The 13,412-nt window shown below is 46.4% G+C and overlaps 1 protein-coding gene across 2 annotated transcripts in view; it reads right to left on the bottom strand.

Annotated features, from left to right (window-relative positions):
• Window positions 1-218: 218 nt before the first annotated feature.
• The window catches only part of CFAP119 (cilia and flagella associated protein 119), a 306,589-nt gene continuing 293,395 nt past the window's right edge, over window positions 219-13,412 (bottom strand). For both annotated transcript variants that reach the window (XM_069651633.1, XM_069651634.1), the window contains one exon: window positions 219-681. In XM_069651633.1, the coding sequence (XP_069507734.1) occupies window positions 509-681 (173 nt within the window). In that variant the 3' untranslated portion in view covers window positions 219-508. The remainder of the gene's footprint in view (window positions 682-13,412) is intronic.

Here is a 13,412-nt window from a genome sequence, read left to right on the forward strand (position 1 = left end):
TATATGGTAGATCAACTTAAAGAAAAGGCAAATTCCTCTCTTTGTAACTAGAAAGGAACTCGTCGTTTCTTCACTGCCATTTTGTCCAATTGGCCCAGAGGTGAAAGCAGACTGGCGACAGACTGCAACACTTGCAAAGTTCGTACAGTCCTTCTACTGCCTTTGTTACACGTCAAAACATCTTGCACATATCTTTATAGAATCAGTCTCTCGCATACTTAAAAGGGTTGCGCATGAACCAACATGCCTTTATTTTAGAAGCCATGTGCCCAACTACCAAGGACATGAGTGACATAGACCAAGTTTGGTTTTCAGTAGGAGAGGTTGGTTATGGAGAGGGCATCAGTTCCCCACTTAAAACTGCATGGTTAGGCCACCTGTTTTTCTTGCTGGCCCATAATGCACAGCTGCCGTGCAGTGTTCTATTGCTCTGAAACACATCCCCTCTTTAGCCTTCTGTTGCCTGCCTTTCCTGCAATGTTCGAGTCCCCCACTTCCAATGCGGGTCTCACTTGCGCTTCCCCTTGGCAGACTTTTTGACTGGCTGCTCCTCCAACGTGGCAAGCTGGGCTGAGAAGTTCTCCTCATTCTCTCGCAACTTCCCCTCGACGGTTGATCGCAGTTGTGACACCTCCTCATTCAGCTGGACCCTGATGTACTCCTTGAGGGGTGCTGTGTCACCTGAAATTGACAGTGAAGGAAAATGTCAGAAAGGTTAGGGTGGGACCCTCATAACATGGCGAACAAGAAATACAGTTATACTTCAGTTACACCCTCAAAACAGTGATTTATATAATTTAAGGTGTTCATTTCTGACACCCTCAAACTAAATGGTGGAACAGGGATCTGAAAATAGGATAACCAACCAGGGCAGGCAGAGCCTCCAAATCCATGGTGGCAGTCAACGCTGTTGATGGCTGCAGAAAGAGCAAGCATGTACAGGCCCACAACCCTTTGCCACTCAAAGTTAAGTCGATGTTGCCAAGGGGTGCCAAAAGACGGTATTGTACCTAATGGCTAAAGGTGTGTAAATCCAGCTCATGTATTTTGCAGTCTGATGTGGTTCTTCTTCAACCCAGCATTTAAAGGCCACTGCAGACAGAGGAGGGAGAGTGGGAGAGATGGAAAGAGGGGGAAAAATGCAGTCAAAGAGTCCTAAAAGAGAAAGCTCCTCAGTCCATCTTGTTGGGTGTCCAGTTGTGGCACTCGTCTCAGCAACACTCATTTATTGACCTCAAAAGGAGGGTGGGCTAAGAATAGGATTTGAACCGGTTACCCTGCCCTTCTTTAGACAGTCATTTAGTCAACGTAGCTATCTTACGAAGACCTGCAATATCAATATGGTAATGTCATGCATAACTCCCTTGCTACCTATTTGCTGCTTTGTACTCCGATTTTACTAAGGGTCCGGCTTTCTGTAAGACATTGGGCCTCATTACGAGGTTGGCGGTAACCCCGTAACACCAGATCCACCGCCTGGATTCCCGGTGCCACCAGGACATTACAAGTCTCAGTCGAGCTGGAAATCAGGCGGCAGATCTTGTAAGTCCCATTAAAGGCTTTGTGAATCAGGTAGCAGGGGCAAATCTGAGATGCGTGTGGTTCTCTCATTCACTCCAGCACATTGAAACGCTTTCCTTTAAGTGATAAGTGACTAAAGCATCTTGGTAAATCTCTCTAATTCGGGGAAATCAGGATTCATTCTGAAGTGGTTATGAAACGAGGGGCCGTGCACGGAATTCGTCAAAACCAACATTACGGTGCAATAGAATAGATACATGTAAATATACATATGATAAAACAACCGAAGCACAAAACTACAAGCATATCAAGCAAAACAAAAATTGACGTGAAAACATTTGAAGTTTATATTGTCTTTAAGAGGTTAATAGGATTGAGTTTAAAAACAATCCATTCTTAGTTATTTGAAACCACCCCTGAATACAAAAACATGTATAATAAATGTCTGAAAACTCATCTTTATATTAGCCCCCGAACTCCCTTTCCCCATCGCCACCAGCTAATATTACCACTACTTTAAAAACAGGGACTGCTTTTGTTGAATACCACTAAGCCATCTTTTCCCATGGCCTATATTGCTTTTATAGTTTTTCTTTAAATATGTTTTTTGTTATTATGTAAATAGATTTACAGTGTGATTAAGTAGGCGTTTCTTAAATGCTTCTGTCAAAAAGCTCTTCTTTTTTCTTGAAGTTTTTGCAGATAAAATGTTTCTTATTCTTGATTAAGATCGGATAATACTATGGGCATCATTACAAGTAAGGTGGTGCAGGAACAAAGGGTCGTAATGCAGTGGTAACTGTTACCACTACATTTCAGCACCGCTGTACTACAGATTTGGTGGTGAAGCGGAGGAAAACCCATACAGTCCTACGGGCTCCATAAATAGGGACTAACACTGTCAAACCACCACTTGGAATATGGCGGTAATTCGGCCAGACCAAGTGGGGATAACGGTAATGGGGGCAGCGTGCAGGAAGTACTGTTCTCCCACAAAATGTTTGTGTTGCAGGAGACCTGGATTACATTTAAGGTGGAATTTGATGGGTATGTGACTTTCCAAGCAGAAGCCATCAAGTGGGAGTGCGGACGCCCCAAGGGTGGCCTCTTAATAGGAATAAAGTCGACATACAGCCCGAGATTGGTAAACGACCCTAAACCTGGTAGCAATGTGCTAGCTGTGGCTGTGACCATAACGGAGAAAGGAGGAAAGCAACAAGACTTGTTAATCATTGATATTTATGATCCTCCGGGCATATTGAAGACTGAGTCTATTTTCGAGCAGCTGGATACTATATTAATGAACTGGGATGCTGATTATGAAAGTAATCCTATCATATGATGAGGGGATCTGAATGCGAGATGCGTAGACTTAGAAGGTTGTGGTAAATATGACAATGTATCTGATTACTGCCGAATGCCACAAACAACCTCTAATATCAAAGGCAAGGCATGGGTAGATTACCTAAATGAATGGAGGTATACAATCCTGAATGGTCGCACAACTGGTGATAACCCTGGTCAATCAACATGGGTAATGGGCACTAAGAGGGTGGTCTCTGAATGTGTTCTGGGTAACGTCATTGGTATCCATATTGCTCCTAACATTTATAGTGACCATGCCCCAGTTACCCTGATCCTGATTGGGGGAGGGGGAAAGGGATTTGGGAATGTCTGTAGTGATGTGGTCACAAACAATCAAGGGAATCGGATACAGTGGTCTCAGTTCAATATCAAAAGAATGAGGGCCCTGATTTTTCCTGAGGGATGTTGTCTGAAGAGTGAACTAAGGGGGAAATCCCCTGAGGAGATAGAGGTATGGATACAATCTCTCACTCAGTCTCTCTTTAAGCATACTCAGGTTCCTATAACTAAATAGAAAGCAGTCGAAAGGGGCAAGTTTGACATTAAGATCCAGGATCGTAAAAGGTTAATGTGGCGAGAAATCCGAACCTGTAGACTGGCTTCTACTAACAGAAGCCAGCAGGAGAGGCTGATTGAGATTAAGTATATCAAGCGGCAGTACCATTCATGTCTCCATCACTATCGTAAGTCCCAACAACGCGAAAAATGGGAGAATTTCATACAGATTCTTATGAGCAGAAACACTCGAAGAATCTGGCAAATATTAGGAGAGGCAGGAGGGGAACAGGGACTAATAATAGTGAATCCTATTGGTGAGGAGCAGTGGGTAGCACACAGTAAGCATACGTTTTTTGATGCAAATATCCCCGCTCCCGCTACTGTACTAAGTACAAATCCATGGTCCTTGCCTTTAAGTCATAACGCGATAAAGCACGTTATTGTAGCACTTAAACACTCTAAAGCCCCTGGCCCGAATGGGCTGGCAAACGTTGTACTAAAAAGCGACCCGGACAATTGGGCACATGTACTCCTGACACTCTTTTTGCGTGTCTGTAGGTCGGCTGTGATTCGTCTTCATGGAGAAGGTCGGTGTTTATACCAGTGCACAAAAAGGGAGACTGATGCAATGCTGGTAATTACCGACTTCTCTCCATGCTTGACGTAACCAGCAAAATTTTCATGACACTAGTCCTTAGGGAACTTGAAAACTGGGTTACAACAAACAAAATCTTGAACTATGCACAGACAGGGTTTAGACCCGGTTCTGGGACAGCACATAACATCAGGGTCCTGGATCTATTGAGTAATAACACCCTGAGCAACAAAAATGCCACCTTATATATAATATTTGTTGACTTTTGTAGTGCGTTTGACCAAGTTAAGAGGGAGACCCTGAGGGACAAGTTAAGTGATCTAAAGTGCCCTGGTTGGATATTACATGTATTGTTGATCTTACATAGTAACAACAGTGCCAGGGTCAGACTTAACAATGAGGGAGAGGACACTGATCCCATTTCTATTAATATGGGAGTTAAACAGTGCTGTGTTGGTGCACCCATGTGCTACAATTTGTATATAGCTGACCTGTTACGCCGGATGGCTGCTAAAGCAAACTGCCCCCCAAAATTGGGGGACACTCCTATTGTAGGCATGCTCTATGTGGACGACTTAATATTGTTCGATCGCACGTTGTCTGGAGCAAAGAGCATGCTCGAGGAGCTGTCCCTATACTCGACGCAATTGGGGCTTACCATTAATTTAAGGAAAACAAAGATATTGGTAATAGCCAAAAGTGGCCCTTGTCGTTCAGGGGTCGAGACAAGCTTGGGTAGAATAAATATTGATCAATCATACCCATACTTGGGGCTAGAATTTGATACTCAACCCAATTATAATTTGATCATCTGGCAAAAAAAAGAGGCGGGCAAAACTTTTTATTTTTATTTATTTGCATTTGTTAAGCTCACTTGCAGCCCATAAGGCATCGAGGGGCTGTTACAGAGGATACACAGAATTAAGATTACATACAGGTGCCAGAAGGCTCTTAGTTACAGTTAGGCAGGCATATAATCAGTGGAGGATACAGATTTAAATTACACAGAAAGTCTGGTTTTGATGGCCTTGCGAAAGGCTAGGTGGGACTCAATGAGTCTTAGGTGAGGAGGCAGGGCGTTCCAGTGCGTGGCTGCTAAGGTGGGGAAACTGGAGCCACCAGCACGCACTTTCCGTGAGGTAGGCGTAACAATAGTGTTGGCATAGATGGATCTGAGCGGTCTTGTGGCGGAGTGCCTGGTGACTTCAATATAACTTCTTATATTGCAGGCTTGTAAATTTGCCAAAGGAACAACAGGGTTTAGTATTGCGGGGATTATTAGACTTCACCAACAGTGCTTTGTCCCCGTGATCCTGTATGGCTTGGAGGCATTAGCCATACAAGATATGAACTGGCTCAATATATTAGAGGGGCAGTACTGGCGTGCAGTACTTGGCATGGGCCCGGCTTGTTCTGTTCAGTATCTTAGGTTAGAATTGGGTTTAACATCCCTGAAAGGCATGGCACTGCGAGCTCGAGGTGTGTTTTATCTGAAAGCTATTTCCTCCTTATCATGTAAATTGCTCAGCTTGGCTGGTACTAACTTTGATAATGAAAAGTCAAGGCAATAGCTGCAAACAGCTAAACGAGTCTCTCTTTGCCGATATAGACTGGTCCCATGATAAGAAGCGGTTAATGCCATTTATCCATCAAAAAAAATCCTTCATACAAAAAATGAATAGATGGGACTGGACTCAGAACTATATCCATCTGTCCACCCTGAAGGGGTATGAAGAAGTAACGCATGTAATCCATAGATACAGAAAGCCCCAACAATACCTGTTATTATGCCCAGACCGGAGGTGCGTCAATTTATGCTAAGGCTGCGGACGAATCAGCTTCAGGTATTAGCGGTTACTGGGCCACGGCTGGGCATTTTACCAAAGGATAGGTGCTGTTGTATCTGTGAGAAGGGAGAACATCTAGAAACCACCAGGCACCCCCCACAGATGACAGGAATGGGCACGGGCAGGGCTACAAAGACATCACTGGCCAATCCCAGGCACTGAGCTTTTGGAGGGCGGGCTATCAGGCTGTATTTTCTCATGTTTCATTTTTACGCTGTTTGTATGGCTGTAGCCATCTGTGGGTGGGCAGGGCATCCAAGTGGGCGTGGCTCCAAAGATTGCCGAACACTTGCCTCCCACAAGCTACCATGGGATCCAGGATAGCATACAACACCTGGAAGTTGCGAGTTGACACCCATGGAGGAGCCCAGCGTGGTGCGGGAGCGCTCTGAAGTCAGCGGGAAAGCAAGTAATGAGGTGCCGGGTAATGGGAGAAGGGGAGAGCGCTCGAGTAGGAGGAAGGGGGAAGCACCCCCGAAGCAGAACTAAGGAGCCCGGGATAAGACCTGGGCAGGAACTCGATCCAGACGCAGGAGAGGGAGGGCAGCAATCAGGATACACAGGAACAACACGTCCTATGCTGACCAGATGCCCATAACGCTGATGGGCTAGTGCAAGAGGACCCAGAACAGGCCAGGATCAATGCCCAAGCGGGGCTGCGAAGCCAGGTAATCAAAGCACAAGACAAGGGACAAAGACAAGCAGTAAGCCAAGCAGCTAAGAGGCACAGAAAGGATCATCCATATAGATGGGTGCAAAAGGGTTTGAAATACCTGGGGGTCTATCTCACTAAATCCGTGGATGCAATGGCAGAAGCCAACTACTCGCCTATCCTGGAGAACATTACAAACAGACTAGTAGACTGGGGGCCGCTCAACGTTACGTGGGTAGCCAGAATCAAGGTGCTTAAAATGGTGGTGCCACCCCGGCTGCTATACCACTTTACAACCCTCCCAATTCAGGTCCCATGGACCTTCTTTCGAGCCCTACAAAAACACACAGGGAGGTTTATGTGGAACCAAAAGAGACCTAGAGTGGCAAGGCAGGCTATGATGATGACCAGAAACAAGGGGGGACTTCAGGGTCTACTACTTGGTGGCAGAGACAAGGGTCCTGAGGGATTGGTTAAGGGACGATCAGGGAAAGTTGTGGAGGGCAATGGATGAGGAGGCGGTGGGGGGGTAACCTAACAGAGGTCCTATGGAAACCTAACATAGACAGACTGGCAGCCATGCACAGGTGCAGCATAGTGGCAGGAGGGGAGGAGGCATGGAACGAGCTGGTGGAGAAAGCCCGATTTACAACATTCCCATCCCGTCCACACCATATTTCACAATCCAAAGTTCTCACTGGGGATGGGAGACAAAGGCTTTCAGGCCTGGAAAGTGGGAGGGTGCCATACAACTCGTGACATGTTTGAAGGAGTGGAAATTAAATCTTTTAGTCAGTGTAAGGAAGACTTTGGGCTGGGAGAAAGGGAAAGCTTAAGGTGCATCCAAATAAGACACTGGGTGATGCAGGCCCCGGTGAGAAGCCACAAGGGCCCTAAACCAATTTGAAAAGTACTTAACGATTGAAACCGTGAACACCCACATAATGGGGGCCATATACTCATATGCAAAGCAAGGGGAGGTGCCAGGGGCAAGGCTATACATGTGCAGGTGGGAGGAATCAACAGCCCAGAAGATCGAGGAGGCAGATTTGCTCAAACTCTGGGCTCGAAGCATCCCTGGGAATTAAAGTCAGGGGGAACAGAGGCCTGGTTTTGCTGGGAATGGGGGCACACCTGCAGGAAATATACATTAAAGATGAACGGAAAGTATATTTTCCATTTCCACTCGCCGCTGGGAATAGAGCAGGAGCTCTCCCCTCCAGCTTCTGTGCTGCTGGAGCAGTGCAGAGACCTCTTGCCTAGAGATAAGACCTGGGGCACTATTTGTAACCCTAGCCATCGATCGATCCCGCACCTGCCATCCACGACACAACAAAGCTCTTTTGGCGCCATGCTCAGCTGAGTGAATCAATATTTGAATAGAGCGAGGGGTTACAACGTTCTACAGCTCCGATGAGCTACTGCCGGTAACCTACGCCTTATTGTTTGTTTACCCATGGCCACTTTCCAATTCTCCAAAATGGCGCCGTCCTTTCTCCTGAGGAAGCAGCCTCCTACCTGAGTGCCGCTCATTGGTGCTTGCCGTAATATCCCCTGCACCAGCCAACCGGTAGGCGCAAGCTGGCTCTTTCTACGAAGGCTCTACGCATAAGGCTCCTGTCCTAAGCCTATCTAGAGCTGACAGAGGCCAGGGCCAGGAACTCTGCCTCTTCCCCTTCACATAAACGCTTCAACTCTGCATAGACCTGGATCACTTACTCATGCCCACCCAACTATTGGTAAGTGACATACCCGCGTGCGAATGACATACTTGACTTTCCTCTGTACAGCCTACCTAAATTGCGAAGACCGAGCTTTTTGTTGATCTCTTCCACACCGCGTAGCCCACTGTATCTGACCTGTTGTCTTGGCATTTCCTCCCTTTGTGCTTAATTACTTTGCATCTACTAAAGGCATGCTATTTTTGTACCTTTGTTAATACTCATCAGCATTCTTCGCCGCGGACTATTGGTTGCTACCTCTACTGCACTATTGAGTGCGTCTAGCACTCGCTGCCAGGCGTGATCAGGTTCATTGTGATCAGATTTCACGTTGGTTCCGGTGTTCTGTGTTCCGTGGATCACACTCCCCTTCCTTACCAACTGCCTCGCACAGCCTCAGAATCTAAACACTGATTAGTGCTTCCTACCCTCCAAAGCATGCATGTTGCACCTTGCACTCACTCCTAGCCACCAATCTTAGAGTGTGACGCTGGGCTTAGCACTTTTAACCAGTACCATCACGCTGATATTGGTCTGCTATGTCTCTCTCCTTACTGTCGCCACTGCACCAATCTGATTAATCTTAACTATTTGATCATATCCATGTTTCTATGTGTGCTATCCGATTAGACTGATCTGACTGATGATACCTATGTTACTATGTATGCTACCCTATAATTGCTGTTCATGCTTACCAGCAAATACTTTCTGCCTCCAGTCATCACCACCTAGCTGAGACTAGCATGTCTTTTGCGTTCCAGTAGACATCCTAGCACTCTTGGTCTAACACATCTGTACATGCACCTCGTAATTGACCTTCTTGTGTTAACTTTGCATTGCTCGTTTTGACCCCAACTGTTTTGCCCCTCTGCATTGACCTCACCTCATTATGTTCATGCACTACCTATTACGCTGCTCTTTTCTGCTACTTTACAAGTTAATTTCCCTGGCATGGCTATTCAACTATGACTATAGCGCTTTACCAATCCAGCCCACCTCCACTGCGAAACTTAATCTCACTATGCTGTACTCAGCCAGCCACTCAGGCTTTAATTTGCCATCATACCAGAGAGTACCCACTCCCAGTCCAATCTTGCCCCTTGGTTCGCAGCTTAGCAGTAGCACCTCGACAACATCCACGACACTACCCACCAATCCTTACCTGAACTCCCCCGCCGTATGGTTGGAACACTTTGCTACCAAACCCATCCCCAATCAACCATGCACCTTGCACCTCAGGAACCTTAGACTTGGATCCAGATCCCCTTGCGCAGCCCGTCATTCACACATTATCAAAACTACAATGAAATCACCATCTTCGGGCACCTCTACACTCAGCCCTTTGTCTTCTGGCACTAAAAACACCACTCCTTCAGTCGCTCCTAACCTCAAAACTAGTACATCTCACTTCCCTAAAGAAACCTTGATTAAGGGCGCATTGGTTAATGCTAGGTGCCTCCCTGCTCATGCGCTGGACATCGCCGATTTTATCACAACTCAAGATGTAGATTTCCTTGCCATAACAGAGACTTGGTTAAATGCAGCCTCGGGACTGTTACTCTCCCTTGCCATTCCCAGCGGCTACACTATCATTAGATGCGACCGTGATACTAATCAATCTAAAGGCGGTGGTGTGGCCTTTATTTGCAAAAGCTCCATCGTCCATAGAGTCATTCCCAATCAACAGATCCCATCAGCAGAGTTATTGTCAGTCAAACTACCCATCTCACCTAACCAAACTGCCACCTTGCATCTTATTTACAGGCCACCAGGACCTCTCACCTCCTTTGCAGACAACATTATTTCCATCCTACCAGATAAAACAAAGACTAAGGGCCTCATTACAACTCAGGCGGTAAGGGGTTTACGGCGCCGTAAACAGCGCCGACCCTTACCGCCCGAGTACGAGGTCCCTTAGCGCCATGGAGGTTTTAACACCTGCTTTTAGCAGGTGTTAAAATCCATGGCGCTAAGGGACCATGGAGTTAATTACGCCACCGTAATTTACGGTGGCGTAATTAACGCCTTCCCCACTCCCATTATGCCCTATGGGGCAAAATGGGAATGGGGAAGGGTAAATGGGAAAATGGGGATTTACCGCCCCGCCAAGGTTGGAATGGGGCGGTAAATCCGCCAACCACCATGGCGTAAACGTAGTTTACGCCATGGTGGTAAAGTCACGGCCCAGGCGGTAACTTACCGCCTGGGTCGTAATGAGGCCCTAAATCTCAAATGATCCTACTAGGGGACTTCAACCTTGGTCTCCAAGACCCCAACAACCTTAAAGCACTGGACATTGCCCGTACCCTAACTGACCTGGGATTCACCCATCGCATCCGGGAACCTACCCATAACAAGGGGAGAACACTTGATTGGTTGGTCGATTTAAATTGTAGCATCAATCTACAGTCAAAGCTATCTTGCGCTTGGTCCGACCATCACACGATCACCTTTAACATTTAAGCCAACGACCAAAGCTCCAAACAGGACATTGCTCCCTCAATTTGTACGAGAAACAAAAGGGACATAACGAGTGAAAAACTGCACCCTCTCATCCTACCAATTTTAAACAAAGTCTCACAGTCATGCACGGACCCCACAGTCCTAGTTGCTATTTTCAACCAGACCATGCTCAAAGCCATGAACTCCATTGCCCCAATCAAATCAAGGAAACTCAAACCACCTGCTCACCTCAATTCGTGGTTCACATCACACCTGAGAGTGCCACGTGAAGAAAAGCGAAACGTCGAAGCCTGTTGGAAAAGTCATCTCTCTGACGCCAACAAGGACAGCCTCATCATAGCATCGCTTAATTATAAAGAGGCCATCTTCCGAGCTAAAAAAAGATATCTATAATAAGCGCATTCTGCAAGCAGAATCCAATACCAAAGAGCTTTTCAAGATACTGAAAGAACTTGAATCGCCATCAACCCCACCCGAGACCTGTAGCAAAGACGGTACATGGTGGTCTAATATACAAAAAACGCTCCGACAAAATCTCAACACTCCAATCCAAAATCAATGCCAAAAAAGCAGCCTAAAGATTGACCCGCTGCTCAATTTTCCCACTGGCAAAACCAACCCCATCTCACACACCCATAAACCCTTTAGCTTCTCACCACTAACTATCGCAACCTTCCAACTACCTGGGCGACACATGCCCAGCTCCTATTATCAAGGAGGCTACACATGAATTAGCTCCTTTTATCACTGCCTTCATAAACTCGTCTTTCAACTCAGGCATCGTCCCTGACAACCTTAAGGGCGCATGGGTTATCCCCCTTCTCAAAAAACCCTCATTAGACCTGAGCATACCCACTAATTACAGACCCATCACTACCGTTCCCTTTTTGCTTAAAATATTGGACCGAGCTGCTTATCTGCAGATCCAGGATTACTTGGAATCCAATAAACTCCTCGGTCTCAGACAATTGAGCTTCCGGTCTAGGCACGGAACAGAAACTGTCCTCATTGATTTAAAAACTCAAATTGAGGATCTGAAAGACAACGTCAAGCTGGACCTCCTACTATGACTAGACCTATCGGCAGCATTTGATTTGGTTAACCATCAAATCCTCTGCCGGCATCTCAAATCTGCAGCGCATTTTTCAGACAAAGCCACCACCTAGATTAGATCTTTTCTGGAGAATAGATCCATGAAGGTCTTCTCCCCCTCTGCTTCTGCTGAACCATCACCAGTCCAGTGCGGGATCCCTCAAGGATCCTGCGTCTCACCGACACTCTACAATGTACTCATGAAACTGCTCTTCGATGTTCTTGACTATCTAGTTGTCACCTACACTAACTACTACGATGACAACCAGATACTCATCCCCATCACCGGAGACCACACAGTGGACACAAAATCCTTAAATTATGTCTACCAGGTCATTCAGGGTTGGATGGCACAACATGACCTCTGTCTTAATGACAATAAGACAGAGCTCCTCATTTTGGGCCCCCATCACCGACTCAATACATTAGACCCTACCTTCAAATCGTTCATCATTGATGGTAATACCATCAAGTTATCTAACAATACTAAAACTTTAGGCATCCATCTCGATTCTACTTTATCGCTCTCCAGACAAACCAATGCTGTAATCTCAGCATCCGCCTACATGTGCAAACTTATCACAGCTTGCCGACCATTCCTCACTACTGCCATCCTTGCCAGAACCCTTATAATGTCAAAACTCGACTATTGTAATGCCCTGTATCTAGGGCCGAGTCAACGAAACCTTAGCAAGTTCTAGGTCACCCAAAACAATGCCATCAGGGCAGCCCTAAATATTCCCAGTAATCAGCACATTTTTGACACTAGACGTAGCTTACATTGGCTCTCAGTAGCCCAAACAGTCTCCCTCAAAACGCTCGCCCTTACGCATAAATGTCTGGCCAACCAGGCTCCTATCTACTTGTAAAGCCGATTCACACCCCACACCTCTAACCGTCCTCAGAGAGCAGCCCAAGTTCACCGTCTCTCCTTCCCTAGGTTCAAGCTCCAGAAAGCAGGTGGGGTTAGTTTCCCAGTCCTTGCCTCTAAACTGTGAAACTCATTGCCCAACCCACTTAGATCGGTACCTTCCTTCCACTCTTTCAAGAGCAAAGCCAAATTGTGGCACATTGCTCAAGACACCCAAATCCTTCACCAGCCACATCAACCATAAATCCACCTCAGAATAACCTGTACCTTTGTTGCTGCCATTGTCCGACAAGCACCCTGAATGTAATTAGCCTGTAATTGGACTGTAATTAATTTGATTGTATGTATACTCTGTTTCCTTTCCTACTGTAATCCATGTATACCATGTCACTGTAACCCAAGATATGCGTCCAGATGCTCTTGGGCCAGGCTCGCTATACAAATAAACAAAATACAAATATGTGATCATGCTGTTGGCAGGGGCACTCACCTTGGCGCAAACATGGAAGTCAAAGGACCCCCCACAAGAATGTGGGTCGGTAAGATGTGGAACTTTGAGGCACTCGAGTTCAGCGACCTACTCGCTACAGGGGGACAGGCAGCACTTTCTGGCGGACTGGTCAAGGTTAATGGGATACCTTCATCAGGGGGGCAAGAATGGCCTTGTGCCCGAAGAGAATGAGACTACTGAATCTAATCTAGAGACGTAAGTGGATATCTTAGGGGGCACAAGGTTTGGAACGGTGATGAGAACACGGAGGGTCTGGTTAAGCCACAGGAATGGAAA

Source organism: Ambystoma mexicanum, chromosome 3p (genome assembly GCF_040938575.1).
Source record: "Ambystoma mexicanum isolate Mex_15411 chromosome 3p, UKY_AmexF1_1, whole genome shotgun sequence".
NCBI lineage: Eukaryota > Metazoa > Chordata > Amphibia > Caudata > Ambystomatidae > Ambystoma > Ambystoma mexicanum.